The sequence below is a fragment of the Mizuhopecten yessoensis genome, unplaced genomic scaffold (genome assembly GCF_002113885.1).
Source record: "Mizuhopecten yessoensis strain PY_sf001 unplaced genomic scaffold, ASM211388v2 scaffold1557, whole genome shotgun sequence".
NCBI lineage: Eukaryota > Metazoa > Mollusca > Bivalvia > Pectinida > Pectinidae > Mizuhopecten > Mizuhopecten yessoensis.
In genome coordinates this window covers 209,661-232,252 of record NW_018404106.1, presented here as the reverse complement: position 1 = coordinate 232,252, position 22,592 = coordinate 209,661, and the positions used below count along the sequence as shown (strand labels likewise).

At 37.9% G+C, this 22,592-nt stretch overlaps 2 protein-coding genes across 2 annotated transcripts in view; one reads left to right on the top strand and one right to left on the bottom strand.

The window, feature by feature from the left end:
* Window positions 1-4,444, top strand: part of LOC110465161 (NADH dehydrogenase [ubiquinone] 1 alpha subcomplex subunit 10, mitochondrial-like) — a 17,656-nt gene extending 13,212 nt beyond the window's left edge. The window contains exons 6-8 of the mRNA XM_021520787.1: window positions 1,983-2,095; window positions 3,511-3,634; window positions 4,093-4,444. Coding sequence (XP_021376462.1) covers window positions 1,983-2,095; window positions 3,511-3,634; window positions 4,093-4,146 — 291 coding nt within the window. The 3' untranslated portion in view covers window positions 4,147-4,444. The remainder of the gene's footprint in view (window positions 1-1,982; window positions 2,096-3,510; window positions 3,635-4,092) is intronic.
* A 2,414-nt stretch (window positions 4,445-6,858) lies between these two features.
* LOC110465097 overlaps window positions 6,859-22,592 on the bottom strand; it is a 22,233-nt gene continuing 6,499 nt past the window's right edge. The window contains exons 2-8 of the mRNA XM_021520686.1: window positions 13,367-13,469; window positions 12,486-12,654; window positions 11,805-12,051; window positions 11,158-11,449; window positions 9,638-9,949; window positions 9,107-9,222; window positions 6,859-7,964 (exon numbers count right to left, since the gene is read on the bottom strand). Of these exons, the coding sequence (XP_021376361.1) occupies window positions 7,611-7,964; window positions 9,107-9,222; window positions 9,638-9,949; window positions 11,158-11,449; window positions 11,805-12,051; window positions 12,486-12,654; window positions 13,367-13,469 (1,593 nt within the window). The 3' untranslated portion in view covers window positions 6,859-7,610. The remainder of the gene's footprint in view (window positions 7,965-9,106; window positions 9,223-9,637; window positions 9,950-11,157; window positions 11,450-11,804; window positions 12,052-12,485; window positions 12,655-13,366; window positions 13,470-22,592) is intronic.

The window sequence follows — 22,592 nt, the reverse complement described above, 5'->3', positions numbered from 1 at the left end:
TGGAGTTATTACCCTTGGTTTCATTAATGCGATGCATGCGTTCCATGATGTTGTATTGCACTCATTGATCTACCAGTTATGTTGAATGATTTCTCTTTTAATATCAATTACTCACAAATACTTCATATATTTCAATCATACAAACAACTGCTCATTCAATGTGTGACGGGCGTATTATATACCGCTCGCGGTAACCTGGTTGACACATCACTTTATCTTCCAGAATAACTTTGGGAAGCTTTCACATGTCCTTTACTATTACTTGAGCTTGATGAACTCCTAGTGGAAGTCATGTTCACAAAATCATTGAAACACAGATAACTTAGCTATAGTGCTTCTGTATATGTCCATATGTATGTGTGTATACTATACAGGTAGGTTACCTGTGTTCTCCAAGGGTATGGTTGACAGTGGTCAGCACTGTGGTCACTGAACCATGGTGAGCTTCAGTCAGTCCTCAAATGTTTTTGTGGTAAAATTACTGAATTTGCAGATTTTTTCTCTTCACCAACACTACAGTAACATACTATAGTAGGTATAGAATGTCTATGACCAACTTCATCAGGTATACTCCAGTATTTCCAGTGTATTCCTGATTTATTCTAGAGAGACCAAAACACACTTCTTGTCAGGTTCACTGTGACCTTGACCCCCTGGACAACTTTACTGTTAAGCTGCTGTATGATTCGTGTGATGTAACGTCAAACAATCAAACTAGCCTATGTGTATCACCTGCAGGGTTGCTGAGAGCCTTCAATTTCGTCATGACATATTCCAAGGGTGTAGAGAAGATAGGTGGTGTATCTGGATCACAAACCCTTGAATTTTAAATATGACTGTGCTTGTTGTGGATGCTTAATTTTACCAATAGTTACTGCACTTAAGTTAAAACTCATTCACTCCTGAAGTAATATAGGGGTGAAATGGTTAACTGATTGCACGACCAGAAGATATTTTTTGGCTAACTGGCTACCATGATTCAATGGCTACGATATCGATGACCCTGCAAAATTATAGGAAAAGTACCATTATGAAGTTTAGCACTTTGTACTAATCACAGATAATACCAAGTATGCTAGTCTGCGTCACAATTAGGGAGTCTTATTCTGACTTCTACACCGATCTTGGAACTGTGTTCTTTTGACTTGAGCTACTGCAAAGATCTTAAGGTCATAGGAGTGTATTGCTAAACGGAAATAGGAAGTACATCCCTAGTTGAAAATCCAATGTAGGGAGACAGTATCACAATTTCCGCATATTCTAATGTTTAATATTAAACTGATGAATATCGTATGTTTATTATTGACAGAACAGCGTGTTCTTTCAATATTAAAGTATTTCAAAGCAATCCAGGTATTAATTCAGTTGTTTTTTAATCAATGAGTCACATGTGTCCATTTTTCTGTACTTCAGGAAACCGGGTACCTATTTCACTACTAAGTTTTTCAAGAACGATAACTTGTACATGCAATTACTATGTGTATATGGTTTTATTATAAAATGCCAAGTTTTAATCGTTTATAGATAATTAATTTTACACAATTTCAGCATTTATGAAACTGATATACATTAATGCAATACTAATATATGTCAGTATCATTTTTATTGACATTATTTTGCAAAAAATTGTGTTTCATTTTTTTTTTCAAAATTCACTCCTTTTTACATAAATTTCCATTTAAAATCCTTAAAATTCTGACAACCTATATTTTTTTGTGGCAGAAGATTTTCTTTACTTCAAAGCAATATAAGTACAAAATTTGAAGAAATTCTACTTAGAAATGGTGTCACAATCCTATTACCTTATACAAACAAACAATACACTTACGAGCAGGACATGTTAGTGACAGCATCTTCTTGTCACCTTTTCAAACTCACTTGCCAGAAGAACCAATGCTTTTAAACCTTTTGTTCCTGCCTTGAATTGTTTAAAATTACCAATAGTGACAATTTTCTGATTTGACCTCTGTCCTGTTTTATAGATCTTTGAAGATTTGAATGAAACCAGTTTGGATGGACCGAAAATTAATGAAGACAACAAGTTCATTGAATGGGAACCTCCATTTAATGTTGACATGAGTCTCATTCGTTACAGGTAAGTAGACTGAAGAGTTTCTGTTACACAGTCCCTCTTGTAATTTTAAAAAGGATTTTGAAGTATGTATAGCCCCACCATTTAATATGGGAGAAGTACAGATAGTGTTAAAACCCGTGTTAATCCTGTCTCTTGTCCTTTCCCATCCCGTCACAATTCATTGTCTCTACTAACATCATAAGGGGTGTACAAATCCACTAGCCCAGTGCCCGGGACAACCAGTTTTGGCGCTCAGGCAATTGCAGAAAGTAGGCCCACTTTCCCAGGGCAAGTGTATAAGACTTGTTTCTTAAACATGTTTTTTTTTCCGTATATTTCTCCTTTCCCTCAACTGGTAATGAGTAAATAGTTAGTTTTGCTGTTATTTAGTGGAATGCACTAAAAAAATTATGTAACAGTCAAAAATAAATGAAAAAAAACAGCTTTATTCTTCGTTTTGAGGGGAAATCTGTCTGGATTACTAGCAGCCTTACCATCAATTCAGACGATTTTTAAACTTTGAGGCTGATGAATATAACTGTAACTTCAGCTAAAAAATACAATAGATAAAGGATTTGCTTACTTTGTACTAATCACAGGGGCATGGATCGCTTTACTTGTAATATAAAAAATAGGGGTCTCCTATACTAATATATTTTATATTACAAGTAAAGCGATCCATGCCCCTGTGGTACTAATTAACAACTGAGGGACATCGTTTACGGCCTGAAAAAATCTCTGATAAATCTGTTTATCAAACATGAAGTTTTGTTGTTGAGCTAATAAAATATAACCAGACAGACTGGACCCAGACTTCAGGAATTCAAAAACTAAGCAAAAGTAAATCAATGAAAATATACAAACAAACAAACAAAAACTCACTGTAATTCAAAAGTAAATAATTTATATTATAATATATATATGCAATTTCTGAGAAAAAAACACTAAAATATTTCATGAAAAGTCATAGAATTTTTATATGACTTTCGGTCACTTCATGTCCCCTTCGTAGAGGACAAGGAAGAAAAACCCCGAGTCTGCCGAGGTCTACGTACATTAGTCGCCCTTTACAATACACGTGCATTGGGATTGGGACTCAGCAGGTCTATTCCTGGTTGTTTTAGTGTCCCATAGATAGAACACAAGGAAGAAACACTTTTACTTACAAAGGGTCAGGGTTACTTCTTACATTTAACCCTAAAATAACTGATTTCCTTGCTCTCAAATTTTCAGGACTTTTTTTCTGTGATTCTACAGACCCGTCTGGAAAAAAAAAACACAAACGTGATTTCTGTTGCAATTTCTTTGGGTATTCATTTTATTCCTTGGCCTAGAAATATAATGCATCGTTGGGTCATTTGGGAGTTATAATATGTTTGTATTCAAATTTTATATAGATGAGAAAATCGTTAACCAATTTTCATTGTCACATACAGGTATGGAAAAAGGTTCAAGAGCCATTGGGATGTTATGTTTGCTGAAATAGGTGTACCTGCAGATATTGACGAGTTAAATTATGGTTCAGTTGATATGGAAGAATTGGAGGCTGAAATTTTACAGGTAAGTAAAAACCTTTCTGCTCCATTTTGAAGTTTGGTTTCGGTTTCAATATGGCCTCATACAGATGCATGTACACTGTATTAGATTTATAGCTGATACAGTGCTGTGAAAGTTCCTTTGACGCAGATTGTTTATCGTCAAATGTTCGTCATAGTCACTTTGTTTTTGCATCATTTCTACTTTGTTTGGAACCATATGCTTTCACTGTACTGTATGTAAACAATTGTAGTTTGAATAATTCAAAACTTATTTGTAGAGACAACTGCAAATTTAAACAACTTGTCAAAATTTATTCGTATACAAGGAAGATGTATTGGGTTTTTGAATTAAAATGTATTGGATATGTCATTGGAAGGGAAAATCACCAAAAGAAAAATCTTCACGAAAGTTTTGATTCGCTATATTAAGACCATTATATTACAGATACTTTCTCATTTTGTACATGTTTTATGTTTCAGCACCCTGGCTACAAGTTCAAGGACTACTACAATCCCCAAACCCAAACTTGGTAAAATTAGGGATTATTCCATATTAACTCAGGTGAAAGGTCGTGTCGTTCAAGGTTGATATGTGTGATGAAAGGTCAGAGTCAATACTAGAGGTAGAAGCAAGACAATGGTATTACCCAAGGTTAAACAAGGCCAAAACCTGAAGTGAACAATTTTGGAAAAAAAGATGTGTCACCGACATGATAGTACCGTAATGTAAACATGTAGAAATGTACCAATATCAACGATCTTTTTTTTTCATCAGAGAAATTTTGTGTGACATTTGAAAAAGAACTGGTGTGTAATAAATTTGTTTACTGAGTATTGTGTTATATTTATACTTCTGAAGCTTTTGTAAACTCGGACTGCGTATAAATTAGCAAATACAATTTCAAAAAGGCTCAGAGGATTGATACTTGTTTCAAATATGGCGCGGTTTACGCTTCAGCAAGATAACAGTTCGATGACAGCCATTTCTTGGTTCCTTCCAACATCTGGAAACATGGAACATATTCCAGATCCATTATCTCTTACTATTCAACAAAGGGATGCTGACAAACTTCTAATTCTGTGGATGCACATTTAGTTTTTTTAATGGTAAAGTAAGCAAGGCAAGCAGAAGTTTGTCTGGGGCATTTGGTAGGCAAGTACATACTAGGATGGTGGAGTGTCAAGTATAAGAAGTAGGTCACTGTGACCTATGCTTTACTTTTGAAGTTATCCTTTGACAAGTTTACCCAGGGCATAGTTTGTATTCTTTTTCACTTGGAATAGGTAGATATGCTTTGAATGACAACTGCAAACAGCAGCTCAACTATAATGTTAAAGCAGATGTAAATTTAACACAAATAAAAAACACAAATTATTTCGGATAAGCAACGTTTACTTTTAGCAACTTTAAATAACTATACATATAGGAATATAAATATCAATTACAACGGACGTTTTACATATTGAGTTGTGTCATATTTATCATTAATTATGTTGACGAATTGAAAAAAAAGTAATTACAAATTTAACGTCTCAGATATGCAATTTTCCAACATTGTAGAAAAACGTTTCTAGGTGAAAATGCTGCACAAAAATGCTTAATATTAAAACGTAATTACCTTAAGGGTATATGCAATATTACACCTATTTACAAACTGTGATTTATTCGAGTTTGCTCTCTTACATTTTTAGTTTATGTTCACAAATAATAAATAATTTTCAGATTGTTGCAATGCATTCAATAAAGACATGTTACAGTAATGTTGAACTTGTAACAGTAACTACATATATGTCAGGAGTGACACCCCCTTACCGGAAATCCCCTATATCTGTTTCTACTTCTACGTTTGTATCTCCGTTACAAAATCCATAATGAAACAATTGTGAATTATCAGTCTTTGTTTAAAATGTACTCCTGATTAAAAGCTCGATAACTAAGGCAGATATTCTGAGACACCGTTTCAGAACTCTTTTGCAAAAGGAGATTCATATCTGATTAAGGTAGCATGTAACCTTAATCACACATCATGTAACGATGAACCACCTGTGATACCCCCACCAGTTATGCATTGATGTTCCGTCAGTTCGTGTCCCTAAAGTGTGAACATCTCTGGTTCATACAAATGCAAGAGAAAACACATTTACCTGTGTACACACTACGTAGCTGTATAAACGGTAAGATACCCAGCACTACTTTGTAACGACAATGTTATCACTTTTACACACCGCTTCAACATCTCATATACTTGATAGTGCAGTATTGGTGAAATTTGATTGGATAATCATGGTTCTATTCACGACTTTATGAACATCATGGAGTTTAAAAAAAAAAAAAAAAACTTATTCAATAATCTAGGTATACTACTTATGATTGCTGAACTTAAACAAGAGGCCCAATGGGCCTGCATCGCTCACCTGGTATAAATCTCACACTTGTAACCTTAAAAGAGATCTAAAACAAAGCTACAGGCAAAATATCAGTATTTATGATTAAAATTCGTTCGAAAGACCCTGTTAATTTTATTTAAAACATTTCACCCCTGTGATTGAAAGTCGAACAAAGTCATTATGTTGAACACATTGTATAGCCTTTCATCTCAGGATGCAACTTGCAAAGTATAAACATCCTGGGACCCATGGTTATTCATAAGAGGTTGTTTAAAGATTTTAAACAAATTTGACCCCTGTGACCTTGAATATAAGTCAAAGTCATTCACTTTAACAAACATAGTAGTCCTTGATCCCAGCATATGCTACTAACTAAATATCAACATCCTGAGCCTTTTGGTTATTCAGAACAAGTNACCCCTGTGACCTTGAATATGGGTGAAGGTCATTTATTTGAACAAACTTTGTAGCCCTTTATCTCAGCATGCTACTGGCCAAATATCATTACCCTGGGCATTTTGGTTATTGAGAAGAAGTTGTTTAAAGTTTTTAACATATTTAACCCCTGTGACCTTGAATATGGGAGAAGGTCATTCATTTGAACAAACTTTGTAGCCATTTATCTCAGCATGCTACTTGCCAAATATCATCACCCTGGGCATTTTGGTTATTCTAAAGAAGTTGTTTAAAGTTTTTAACATATTTGACCCCTGTGACCTTGAAAATAGATGAAAGTAATTTATTTGAACAAACTTGGTAGCCCTTCATCCCAGTTTGCTTCTGGCCAAATATCATCACCCTAGGCCTTCCGGTTATTAAGAAGAAGTCGTTTAAAGTAAAATATTGACGCCGCACCTCGGCATAAGCTCACTTGGCACTTCGTGCCAGGTGAGCTAAAAAAGGAAAGAAAGAAATTAAATAATAATAACTGCACCAAAACGTTCGTGTTCGTTTACACAGACATAGAATGCAACTCCCGCCCTTACTGTGTAGCAACGCTCTATGTGTTAGCATTGTCTTTGTTGCAGATGAAAACATGTATACGGCATCGAAATCATAGAAAAGACATGTTTGAAGCAGTCAGTTTGTAACGATATTACACTGTAGCAATACGTATTTTGATACAACTCCTCAGGTATGTACACGTATCACGTGCTTGCACCATGCGCGCCCTCTTTTGCCATGACCGTAGAGAGAATGAATGAACGTTTTGAGTCCAATGTAAGCAGACATTGTGTTTGCCGTTGCCACTATACTTATCACAATAATATGGCTTTGTATCACTTATAGTTCTAATGCAATATCCATTCTGTTTCGTGTTTCCGGAAATCTGGCCCCTTTCGAATGTGTCAAGTTCATTAGCCAAAATAATTCAATTGCACCGATGACTTGTATTGATAAGTTGAAGTATGTGAAGTTGACAATCATATTTTGATTAACTGTAATGATTGTCTCACGAAAGAAAATGCCAGATGTAACAAAAAGTTGAAATCCATGGGTCTTTTTATGTACGAGAAGAGGCCGACTAAGGCCATAGGTGTACAAACTGTCATATAAATCCTCTTTGCGACATTATACAGGTACAGATGTAGTTGTATCTGTCAAAAACGTTAAAGAGCTACTAACCCAAGATACATTATAAAACCAACCACACCCCACACTACACTGTTTGTGGACGCATCCGATGTCCCATAATGCTTAAGACCCATTGTCACATGATCATGACTTCCGCTGTCGTGTGCGACCTTGTCTAATTTCTTGCTAACACCGTCTGTAGTGTGTTCATCTTCGTCTAGTATCATCCAAATCTCGTCTCCGATCTCGCCGCCAGACGTTGATAAGTCGGCGAGATTTGGCAAGGATGATGTTTTGTATGTGACGACTTCGTCCCGAACCTTTGCTGTGACGTAAGCATTTTTGTACGTGGACGTCCGAGGATCGAAATTGTTTTCGTCATATTTAACCTGTCATAAAGAAACAAAAAGTTTTATAGAGAAGTCATAAACATTTTGCTGAATAACAAATGACATCGTCCAACTATTGCTAACTCATGGCAAGACATTCGTCGTGTGAATTTCACTAATCTCGCTCAAACAAACTCTTGTATGACACTATAACGAACAGTTATAGAACCAGCAAGAGCATTGTATACCGAGACTCAACCATGAGAGAAAAAAAACAATCGACAAGGTTAGATAAATAAATGCGGTCACATGGGCGCACAAAAAAGCCCAATATGGTTGCCAAAGCAATCCCCTCCCTGTATCATCACCTACCTATTACACGTGTGTTTCATAATAAATTAAACTCGTTTATAGCAAAAAAGCAGAGCCAATGTAACAAAACACACAGTACCAATGGAACATTCTGAAGAACAATTAAGTATCGAGTGAAATGTTATTGAAATAGTTGTCCTCTTCCATATGAGCTAAAAAAGAGTGAATTGTCGTTAGTCCGGGTATTTCCAGTCTTTGAAAATTTAACTAAAAAAATATTTTTCAAAGTCGAGGTAGCTGTATAGTTCCGCAGGTAGATGCTATAATGATATCAATACACAGAACGAGTATTATTACCAAATGACCAATCATGAAACTGCTTCATGCGAGGACTTAATCAAAACTTCCATATTATTCTGACCACGTATTTATACGTGCAAAGAACTACAATTTATAATTCAATCATATACATATTTGTCTGCTATTTAAATCCTTATCTTTCTATAACGAGCTGTAGAAATACCAATGGTGAACACCCGATAACTTCTGAATGACAAAAAAATAATATACAACTGTAATACAGAAAACAGCTGTCCGGAATATACTATCAGGAATATTGGCCAAGATCACGTGATCACGTACCGGGTTCAAAATATGCACATCCATTAGGCTGATATAGATGGGGCGTCACCTGGCCTGTCTATCTACTGATGCCGAGAAAGACGGGGTCTCGGTCATTACATGTATTATTGCAACAAATGATCATAAAATATGAAATTATAAAAATTCGTGGCCAAAACCCTTTAAGGTCGTTTTTACAGATGAGTAACAATGCGAGCACCCTCACTGGAGAAGCCATGTACAGTGTATAAAGTTAGTGTTTCAGATACCTTTAGGACTATAATTCCGGTTTTGATGTGTTTTGAGTACGTCATCAGATAGTCCGCAGCCTTCATATCCACTCGCTTGATAGCAAGCATCATCCGCATAGAGTCTTTCCCGCACGCTAAAAATAAACGGAATGATGTAACACGTGTGTAGCACAGATTTGATATGTTGATGAACATGTAGAACGAGAGTAGTAAACATACGAAGCGTGTACTAGTTATATAGCCCGTCGCCATTTTGAAAGGCACAATTATATAAGTTTGTTCCTTTTTAGATACTGTTTTGTGAACCAATATAAAACGCGCCAGCTGCATTCAGTCTGCACTGTATGAGTCAAATAACGCGATAAATCCAAAATAATATCAAATGGCTCTGCCGGAGGAAAAAAAACCACATCGTTATCTTTCATAGAGAAATCCTTAAGCTATACAATGTAGGCTTGAAGTCAGAATATTTTCATTTTTTTTTTAAAAATCAATTTGAAATCACATATACTTGTAACCGATAACAGTATTTTGCCCTTCCGAACTTACATTCTTTTAGGATGGCGGTATTGTCCATACACGCTGCGCACTGGAAGTGGAATGCTTTACACGCCTCCTGTGGGTCATGTGACACGTCCTTACAATCCACCGCACTCCTCTTCAGCCTTGTGAATCCGCCACTGCTGAGAAAGATGCCCTGAGCACTTCCACTGGAACTCCCGCCCAACCGGAAGTGTTTTACAACCCATCTACTGCGCGGGCGCTGTGACGTTGAGCTTGGCTCCGCCATGTCCTCTGATGCATTTATTTGGCCATCCGGGCTATCTACCCAGCTCCGGACTGGTACTGGGATGGGAGTATCTGTGTAAACGAAATCTAACATTTATGACGTCACACAAAATGTACACCTGTTCTCAAACCCCTGTCTGTAACACCTGCTCAAATGCTCTCTTGTATTATCAGTATGCGCTACACTGTCTTGTTATTAATCACGATATTCATTATTTATTCATGAGCCCCGAGCCCGAAATTTCTTATTCGTGAGCTCTGAGTCCCTATTCATTACTTTTTCTTATGACTGTATAGCGCTTACACTGAGTTCCGATCGGCGATTAAGCACTACATGATGTCCCGATCTCTGTCTAGTACTTAGTCGTGAGCTTGGAGCTACCCACAAGTTATTTATAAACGAGCTCCAATGGAAAGTACTTACTTTTGAGGTCAAATATCAAGTACTTTCTAGAGAGCTCTGGTGCCTCATTATCTACTACTTACCAGTTGACTGTTCTGTCTAAAACTTACTCAATCCCCTATCGATCAGTGATGTATTGATCTGTCTAGTGCTCACTCTTGAGCGCATCCTCTGTCAAGCACTTGCTCCTGAACTACAAGTCTCTCACTTACTCATACATTCTCCGTTCTATAACAAAAGAACTATTTTGTCTAGCGTGTATATTCATGACCTCTTCTCTCATGCACTTACTTTTGAACTCTCCTCTTCCTCACTTACTCATGATCCTTCCTCTCTATTACTCTTGGAATATGACATGACAAAAGGAAAGACGCGATATCTTATAGATGAAACAAGTAGACTATTCTGATTTCTTTGATGAAGATCTAAGGAATAGGGCAACAGCCAAACGGTAAAATGGGCCGGTGTCGAGGTAGGATATAGTTCCAATGTAGTCTTCAAAAGACATGTATCAGCATTGCATCTTGTCAGGATTTTATGCTCGAAACCATGTCTGGAATATGTCATAACAGAATCAAAGACACGCGTTTAGCTATTCGATTGGTTTCCGGTAAGAAAAAATATGTCACCACTGACATCAACGCCTGTTAATTTTACCACTATGCTGCAGCGCGATTCTTTTGGTTGACATCAGACGATTAAACTAGCATCGTATCGTCCACAACGTGGCCCCTACAGAACCTTCGATTTAGTCATTTCTTATTCCAGGGGCGCGGAGAACGTTAAACAGCGTTACCTATGGATTTTGAGGACTTTTCTTGGAGTGCAGAGAAGAAATTATATGAAGAGCGGAACCGATGCGAGGTTTCATACTTACTCATCAGCTCTCCGAGATGATCCACAGCGTTAGAGACAAAGCTGCTCATTACTGATGTCAGCTGCTGCATCTTTTTATTCATCTGGGTCACTATTGTCGGCATCTGTTCCATGACGGACGTCACGGCCAGGTTCACGTTCTTGTCTGTGATCACGTGTGATATCGAGTCTGCCGCTTTGTCAGCCACGCCCATTAATGACTCTACGTCAATATCGGTGCTCACACTCTCGATAGCTCCACGCATGCGTGGAATTAGTCCTGGGAGCTCTTGGACGGAATTCTTCAGGTTTTCCTAAAAAGCAAGTTAGGAAAACGTAACATAGAATGTCTACAAGGTATACAATGTATGTTAACAAATATTCTAGTTTATGAAGGACGAGAAGGGCAACTTTCTGGAAATCATTTTGAGATGTCTTAAGGTTCCCCGACACATCGTCATCAGCGCCAATTTGCATTGCATACTTCCGAAAAAAGTACAGCGGACTGAATTATTTCGGAGCGGAATGTGCCCATACACCGAATAAAGTAACTCTCCAACTTGGAAATGATTTCAAAATGGCAACAAATTGCAAGACAACTTATCGAGAGCAGAAATCTTGTATTTTAATGATGAAGGAAGAGCTGGTCTTTCCAGAGTATGCTCAAACCTGAAGTTGTTGGAGTTTGCCCTCTGCTTTCTGTAAGAGTTGTTTCCCCTGAGAGCGGAGCGCCGATGGTACGTTCTCTAGGATATCCTCCTCGGCGTTCTTTGTGAATCCTTCCAGACCCATTTCAACTGGAAATGGTGACGTCAGGAACTGTACCCCCGGGATCTGCTGTTCTGGGATGCGATCAGGTTTCGTCTGGACAGAAATCGTCTCTATCGCTGCCACATCAAGACTACACTCCATGGCGCTATTAAAAACAATATTGTATAGTTTACTATATCTGTACTATACAAGAACTGTCGGTTAGTATGGCAATACTCGAAGCGAGTTATTTTTCTTATTGAAGCAAAACTGATAACAGGAACATAATTTTACTGATTTAATTTCATCGCTTCGGATATGGCAGATCTGTCGTGCAGTTAATAGTCTGGAAAGGGGGTTACATAATTATTTTTAACTTTAAAAAACCGTGTTTATATATATAATATAAATTCCAATAATTTCACTCAAGTAACCAACCGTAATCCAACTGAAAGATTATATAAAAATCTACACGTCACTATTACGGCTTTAAGTATACTATAAAATCTCTTCCGTACCCTGGCGGAAGAATACATTTTGTTGTTTCTACCAGTATGTGGCCTTGACCTCATATCTTCCAGTATATGACCTTGACCTTACCGCTTCTCGCAAGCTTCCGTGACACACAGCTGACACGCGTCTGTCTTGGAGGTGGCGTTGTAAAAGCAGGCTTTGACGAAATCCACCATCTTTACCCGCGCAGACTCCAGGCGTGTGACGGAGTCAGTGAGACGCTCTACGAGTCGACCCTTGACGGCAACATTCAGGACTGTCATGACAACGAAGAAAAATTTCAAGGCGATTATAAAACAATATGCAACAAGTTTCAACGTTAGTCGTAGCGGAACTTTAACATGAGTACATCTATGTGACATGCACCAATGTTGAAGTATGTAGTGCATATTATATCATTTTGTTGATAAATTGATCGTACATCGACACGTACCGTTAATGCCTCTGTGTGTTTATTAAATTTCGTTCTGGGTGTAAATGCGGATTTTGCAATATTAACCGGGTCTCGGTGAGGGTGCCTTCGGCAATCAGAAATCGTGGCAAGATGCGCGTGAGTAATGCAGTTCACACACTCTCTTGATTGTAAAATCTGAGTCCGTATTCAAGAAATCTATCTCATGCTCAAGCTTGGATTCTGCGTTCAAAACAACTTTCTTGTAACTTGCTAATCAAGTGTCAAGGTCAAAAAGTCAATTCTAGACAATGAAAATGCTATCTATTTCAAGTCTCTCCAATATTCCTCAAAATCGCTAAAACATATACAATTTAAAATATTTATCTCTGAAACGAGGAAGCGGGCTTGAACACAGAATCTGAGATTGAGCTTGAGAACAGTTTCATGAATATGGGGTCTGATAAGAAGTAACAGAGTTATGAATATAATTGAAGCTAAGTACTGATCATCAGTTTCCGGAGATAAAGTTGGCTGGATAAACGAAACTGTTAACTACGGACTAACTAGTACTTACGCAGAATATCGTCTGTACCAAGTTCCTTGAAGCTGTCCCCAGTCGTACATCCGGGTCCCGTCAACAGGAACGCTGCCATGGCAACCCACACGATGTTCCACATCTGTTATAGAGAGATAATTTTAGCTTTTGGTCTTTATATACATTGCATATATCACAAGTATTTCAACATGTTAATCATAACTAGAATATTGCGGTCTGTTTGTCAAAATTGTTTCTCTTAGCGTTATTGATGTAAGGGATGGTACCTTGGCCGAAGACGTTATCGCTTATTTAACACGAGAACAACTAAGGGCGTCTGTCGCCCTCATCAGAAGGACTACTATAGATACACTGTGTTACATAAACTATACCGAATGTCAAAGAAAGGAACAATTGTCAGGAGACGATGAGGATGAAATTATCACACGCCAATAGGTGGACCATTGCTAATCACTATTGAGTGGAACATTGCCCCATGCTACCTAGGGAAAATTGTCGAATACTAATTAGGGGAACGTTGTCACATGCTAATTGAGGGCAACCTTGTTACGGGTCATTGACAGAAGCGTTCAATGTCACATGCCTTGAAAGGGAACATTTTGTAAGATCCTTTTGCGGGAAAAACACATGTTAATGTGGGGAACATTGACACATGTTAATGAGGGGCCAATTGACAAATGTAAATGTAAGGAATATTGACACGTGTTTATGTTGGGAACATTGACACACGTTTATTTAGGGAACATTGACAATTGTTACTGTGGGGAACATTGACACATGTTACTGTTGGGAATATTGACACATGTTACTGTGGGGCACATTGACACATGTTACTGGGGAGAACATTGACACATGTTACTGTGGGGAACATTGACACATGTTAATGTTGGGAACATTGACACACGTTTATTTAGGGAACATTGACACATGTTACTTTGGGGAACATTGAAACATGTTACTGTGGGGAACATTGACACATGTTACTGTGGAGAACATTGACACATGTTACTGTGGGGAACATTGACACATGTTAATGTTGGGAACATTGACACACGTTTATTTAAAGAACATTGACAATTGTTACTGTGGGGAACATTGACACATGTTACTGTGGGGAACATTGACACATGTAACTGTGTGGTACATTGACACATGTTACTGTGGGGAACATTGACACATGTTAATGTTGGGAACATTGACACACGTATATTTAGGGAACATTGACACATGTTACTGTGGGAACATTGACACATGTTACTGTGGGGAACATTGACACATGTTATTGTGGGGGACATTGACACATGTTACTGCGGGGAACATTGACACATGTTACTCTGGGGAACATTGACACATGTTACTCTGGGGAACATTGACACATGTTACTGTGGGTTGACACATGTTAATGTTGGGAACATTGACACATGTTACTGTGGGGAACATTGATACATATTAATGTGGGAAACATTGACATATGTTACTGTGGAGAGCACTGACACGTGTTTATGTGGGGAATATTGACATGTGTTTATGTGGGGGACATTGACACATGTTACTGTGGGGAACATTGACACATGTTACTGTGGGGAACATTGACACATGTTAATGTTTGGAACATTAACACATGTTACTGCGGGAAACATTGACATATGTTACTGTGGAGAGCACTGACACGTGTTTATGTGGGGAATATTGACATGTGTTTATGTGGGGATCTTTACGTATTGTTAAGGTAGGGAATATTGACACATATTAATTGGGGAACATTGATACATGTTAATGTGGGGAACATTGACACATGTTACTGTTGAGCATATTGACACATGTTAATGTGGGGAATATTGACAATATTAGTTATCTCTGGGTTAGGAGGGGTCTACGGGCTCATAGACCCCGTCAGGTTTTTATAGGGTCTATGAGCCCGTAGACCCCTCTTAACCCAGAGATAACTTATTTGTCACCCTGACAGTCTTTTAGATAGTTTAATACTTTTTTTGTGCAAAGTTATAAGTTACTTTGTGAGTTTGAGTTTTAAGGTGACAATACCTAAATCGGATCACTTTTTCCAAAAATACTTATAAATAAATAAATGTGTCAACAAAACAGTAATAACAATGATATAGCCTTAGAATAGATAGCAATGTACCATTTTTTGTCTACAAATGATTAGTTTTAAAGTTCGAATAGCACCAGAAAACGTAATTCAAACTCAAATGTTAGTGTTTTGATTACGTTTTTAAAAAAAATGGTGCGTGCGACGACTATGCATTCTGTTTTGGTCTATAGGAATATATGCTATAGGTCGTCATAAAATGTTGATATGCTGACAACAAATATTAATTTGAAGTGTAAGATACTGTAAAATTCAAGCATTGATCCGATTTGGGTCAACTTACTTGACTGCTACCAAAATAGCCCCTACCGGACATCTTTCCGGCAACATTTCGGACAATACACAACCATCTTTGTAAACAGCACCCTAGTGGCCCCCCTCATTGCCTGTTTCGTTAAATTTGCTGTCAATTAAGTAGGCTATTTTATCCTGTGAATGATTGGCACAATCGAACCCTTGTGTGTGTCGGACGCCATCATTGTTGCTAAGAAGAGTGATTCTAGTTTGAGTTATCTCCCCTCGCACGTGCTTTTATGGACCCCGGCAGAGCGGGGTCTATAGAAATATAGACCCCGGCAAGATATCCAATCACAAAGATTGTTACAAATTAGAAGGGTGACAAGTGTTAAAATGGGGACCATTGACACGTGTTTATGTGGGGAACATTGACACATGTTAATGTAGGGTATATTAACACGTGTTTATGTACGTACAATTACATATTTAAATGTAGGGAATATTGCCGCTTGATAATGTAAAGAACATTGACACGTGTTAATATGGGAATCATGGACTCATGTTACTGTGGGGATCATGGACACATGTTAATGTGGGGATCATTGACACATTTTACTGCGGGGATCATTGACACATGTTAATGTGGGGATCATGGACACATGTTAATGTGGGGATCATGGAGACATTTTACTGTGGGGATCATTGACACATGTTACTGTGGGGATCATGGACACATGTTAATGTGGGGATCATTGACACATTTTACTGCGGGGATCATTGACACATGTTACTGTGGGGATCATTGACACATGTTACTGTGGGGATCATTGACACATGTTAATGTAGGGAATATTGACTCCTGTTACTGTTTGGAATATTGTCACATGTTACTGTGGGGATCATTGACACATGTTACTGTGGGGATCATTGACACATGTTGCTGTGGGGATCATTGACACATGTTACTGCGGGAATCATTGATACATATTACTGTGGGGAACATTGAACCATGTTAATGTAGGGAATATTGACATATGTTACTGTTTGGATTATTCACACATGTTACTGTGGGGATCATTGACACATGGTAATGTAGGGAGTATTGACTCCTGTTACTGTTTGGAATATTGTCACATGTTACTGCGGGGATCATTGACACATGTTACTGTGGGGATCATGGACACATGTTAATGTGGGGATCATTGACTCATTTTACTGCGGGGATCATTGACACATGTTACTGTGGGGATCATGGACACATGTTAATGTGGGGATCATGGACACATGTTAATGTGGGGATCATTGACCCATTTTACTGCGGGGATCATTGACACATGTTACATTTAGGGAACATTGACACATGTTACTGTGGGTAACATTGACACATGTTACTGTTGGGAATATTGCCACATGTTAATGTAGGGAATATTGACACGTGTTTATGTGGGGACCATTACATTTGTTAATGTGGGGGCCATGGACACATGTTACTGTTGGGAATATTGACACATGTTACTGTGGGGAACATTGAACCGTGTTAATTTAGGGAACATTGACACATGTTACTGTGGGGAACATTGATACATATTACTGTGGGGAACATTGAACCTTGTTAATGTAGGGAATATTGATATATGTTACTGTTTGGATTATTGACACATGTTACTGTGGGGATCATTGAACTATGTTAATTTAGGGAACATTGACACATGTTACTGTGAGGAACATTGACACATGTTACTGTGGGGAACATTGAACCGTGTTAATTTAGGGAACATTGACACATGTTACTGTGGGGAACATTGATACATATTACTGTGGGGAACATTGAACCATGTTAATGTAGGGAATATTGACATATGTTACTGTTTGGATTATTCACACATGTTACTGTGGGGATCATTGACACATGTTACTGTGTGGAACATTGACACATATTACCGTGGGGAACATTGACACATGTTACTGTTGGGAATATTGACACATGTTACTGTGGGGGAACATTGACACATGTTACTGTAGGGATCATTGACACATGTTACTGTGGGGAACATTGAACCATGTTAATTTAGTGAATATTGACACATGCCCCCGCAGGGAACATTGACAAATGTTACCGTTTAGAATATTGACACATGACACATGTAACTGTTGTGAATATTAACACATGTTAATGTGGAGAACATTGACACGTGTCATGTTAATGTGGGGAATATTGACATGTGTTACTGTTTGGAACATTGACACACGTTTATTAGGGAACATTGACATGTTGGGAACATTGACACACGTTACTCTATGGAACATTGACACATTTTACTGTGGTGATCATGGACACATGATAATGTAGGGAATATTTAACCATGTTAATGTAGGGAATACTGACACCTGTTCCTGTGGGGAACATTGACACTTGTTACTGTTGGGAATATTAACAGATGTTAATGTAGGGAATATTTAACCATGTTAATGTAGGGCATATTGACACATGTTACCGTTTGGAATATTGACACATTGTGGGGAACATTGATACATATTACTGTGTGGAACATTGACACATATTACTGTGAGGATCATTGACACACGATAATGTAGGGAATATTTAACCATGTTAATGTAGGAAGTATTGACACATGTTACGGTGGGGAACATTGAAACATGTTACTGTTTGGATTATTGACACATGCTAATGTCGGGAATATTGAACCATGTTACTGTAGGAAATATTGAACCATGTTAATCTAGGAAATATTGAAACATGTTACTGTGGGAACATTGACACACGTATATTTAGGGAACATTGACACACGTTACTGTTGGGAATATTGTCACATTGTACTGTGAGAACATTGACAAATGTTACGGCGGGAAACATGGAAACATGTTAATTTGGGGATCATGGACCCATGTTAATGTGGGGATCATAGACACATGTTAATGTTCCCCACAGTAGCATGTGTCAATATTCTAAACGGTAACATTTGTCAATGTTCCCTGCTGTACCATGTGTCAATATTCCCACAGTAACATGTTTCAATGATCCCTACAGTAACATGTCAGTACCATGTGTCAATATTCACTCCATTAACATGTGTTAATATTCCCACCAGTAACATGTGTCATTGTTCCCTAAATTAACCTGGTTCAATGTTCCCCACATAAACATGTGTCCATGACCCCACATTAACAAATGTAATGGTCCCCACATACACACGTGTCCATGTTCCCTAAATTAACACGGTTCAATGTTCCCCACATTAACATGACACGTGTCAATGTTCCCTACAGTAACATATGTCCATGATCCCCAATTAACATGGTTCACTGTTCCCCACCGTAACATGTGTCAATTTCCCCTAAATTAACATGTTTCAATGATCCCTACAGTAACATGTCAGTACCATGTGTCAATGTTCATTAACATGTGTCCACGATCCCCAATTAACATGGTTCACTGTTCCCCACCGTAACATGTGTCAATTGTCTCCACATTAACAGTAACACGTGTCCATGATCCCCATATTAACATGTGTCAATGATCACTACAGTAACATGTGGCAATATTCCCTACAGTAACATGTCAGTACCATGTGTCAATGTTCATTAACATGTGTCGATGATCCCCACATTATGCAGTACCATGTGTAAATATTCCAAACAGTAACAGGAGTCAATATTCCCTACTCCATGATCCACACATTAACATGTGTCAATATTTGTCAATATTCCAAACAGTAAAATGTGTCAATATTTCCTACAGTAACATGGTTCAATAATCCCTACATTAGCATGCGTCAATGATCCCCACAGTGTAACATGTGTCAATGTGGGAAACATTGACACATGTTCCTGTAGTGATCATTGACACATGTGGGGGTGGGGAACATTGAACTCTGTTAATTTAGGGAACATGGACACGTGTGTATGTGGGGACCATTAAACATTTTTTAATGTGGGGATCGTGACAAGTGTTAAAATGCGGACCATTGACACGTGTTTGTAGGGAATATTGAACCCTGTTAATGTAGGAAATATAGACACGTGTTACTGTGGGGTACATTGAACAATGTTAATTCAGGGAATATTGACACCCCCCTATGTGGGGACCATTAAACATTTTTTAATGTGGGGATCATTGAACTATGTTAATTTTGGGAACATTTACACACGTATATTTAGGGAACATTGACACGAGTTTATGTGGGGACCATTAAACATTTTTTAATGTGGGGATCGTGACAAGTGTTAAAATGGGGACCATTGACACATATTAATGTGGGAAACATTGACACATGTAACTGTTGGGAATATTGACAGGGATCATTGACACACGATAATGTAGGGAATATTTAACCATGTTAATGTAAGGAATAACTGTGGGGAACATTTACACACGTATATTTAGGGAACATTGACATGTTGGGAACATTGACACATGTAACTGTGTGGTACATTGACACATGTTGCTGTGGGGAACATTGATACATATTAATGTGGGAAACATTGACACATGTGACTGTAGGGATCATTTACACATGTTAATGTGGGGATCATAGACACATGTTACTGTGTCAATGTTCGTTAGGAGGGGTCTACGGGCTCATAGACCCCGTCAGGTTTTTATAGGGTCTATGAGCCCGTAGACCCCTCCTCCACAGTAATATGTGTCCATGATCCCCCCATCAAAAAATGTGTAATGGTACCCCCATAAACAGGTGTCAATATTCACTAAATTAACATGGTTTAATGTTCCCCACAGTTATTCCTTACATTAAAATTGTTCAATGTTCCCCACGGTAATATGTGTCAATGATCCCACAGTAATATGTGTCAATGATCCCTACAGTCACATGTGTCAATGTTTCCCACATTAATATGTGTCAATATTCACTCCATTAACATGTGTTAATATTCACAACAGTTACATGTGTCATGTGTCAATATTCTAAACGGTAACATTTGTCAATATTCGAAACAGTAACACGTGTCACCATTCCCTACATTAACATCTGTTAATATTCCCAACAGTACCATGTGTCAATATTCTAAACGGTAACATTTGTCAATATACCAAACAGTAACACGTGTCCATGATCCCCTCATTAACATGTGTCAAAGATCCCCACAGTAACATATGTCAATATTCCCTAGAACATTGACACATATTAATGTGGGAAACATTGACACATGTGACTGTAGGGATCATTGACACATTTTACTGTTTGGAATATTGAAACATGGTACTGTGGGGAACATTTACACATGTTACTGTGTGGAACATTGAACCATGTGAATGTAGGGAATATTGACACGTGTTACTGTGGGGAACATTGAACAATGTTAATGTAAGGAATATTGACACATGTTATTGTTTGGAATATTGACACATGGTACTGCAGGGAACATTGACACATGTTACTGTGGGGATCATTGACACATGTTACTGTGGGGAACATTGACACATGTTACTGTGGGGATCATTGACACATGTTACTGCGGGAAACATTGATACATATACTGTGGGGAACATTGAACCATGTTAATGTAGGGAATATTGACGCATGTTTCTGTTTGGAATATTGACACATGGTACTGTGAGAACATTGACACATGTTACTGTGGGGAACATTGAACAATGTTAATGTAAGGAATATTGACTCATGTTATTGTTTGGAATATTGACACATGGTACTTGTGGGGAACATTGAACAATGTTAATGTAAGGAATATTGACACAACATATTACTGTGGGGAACATTGAACCATGTTAATGTAGGGAATATTGACGCATGTTACTGTTTGGAATATTGACACATGGTACTGTGAGAACATTGACACATGTTACTGTGGGGAACATTGACACATATTACTGTGGGGAACATTGAACCATGTTAATTTAGTGAATATTGACACATGTTAATGTGGAGAACATTGACACGTGTTAATGTTGGGACAATTGACACATGTTAATGTGGGGATCATGGACACATGTTACTGTTGGGAATATTGACACATGTTACTGCGGGGAACATTGACACACGTTACTGTATGGAACATTGACACATATTACTGTGGGGATCATGAACACATGTTAATGTGGGGATCATGGACACATGTTAATGAGGGGATCATGGACACATGTTACTGCGGGGATCATTGACACATGCTAATGTATGGTATATTGAACCATGTTAATGTAGGAAATATTGACACGTGTTACTGTTTGGTATATTGACAAATGTTACTGTTTGGAATATTGACAAATGTTACTGTGTGGAACATTGACACATACTACTGTGGGGACATTGAACCATGTTACTGTTTGGAATATTGACACATGGTACTGCAGTGAACATTGACACATGTTACTATGGAGAACATTGACACATGTTACTGTGTGGTACATTGACACATATTACTGTGGGGAACATTGAACCATGTTAATGTTGGGAATATTGACACATGTTAATGTGGAGAACATTGACACGTGTTCATGTTGGGACAATTCACACATGTTAATGTGGGAATCATTGACACACGTTACTGTTGGGAATATTGACACATGTTACTGCGGGAAACATTGATACATGTTAATGTAGGGAATATTGACACATGTTACTGTGGGGAACATTGACACATGTTACTGTTGGGAATATTGACACATGTTAATGTAGGGAATATTGACACGTGTTTATGACAGGACCATTACACATGTTAATGTGGGAATCATGGACACACGTTACTGTTGGGAATATTGACACATGTTACTGCGGGAAACATTGATACATGTTAATGTAGGGAATATTGACACATGTTACTGTGGGGAACATTGACACATGTTACTGTTGGGAATATTGACACATGTTAATGTAGGGAATATTGACACGTGTTTATGAC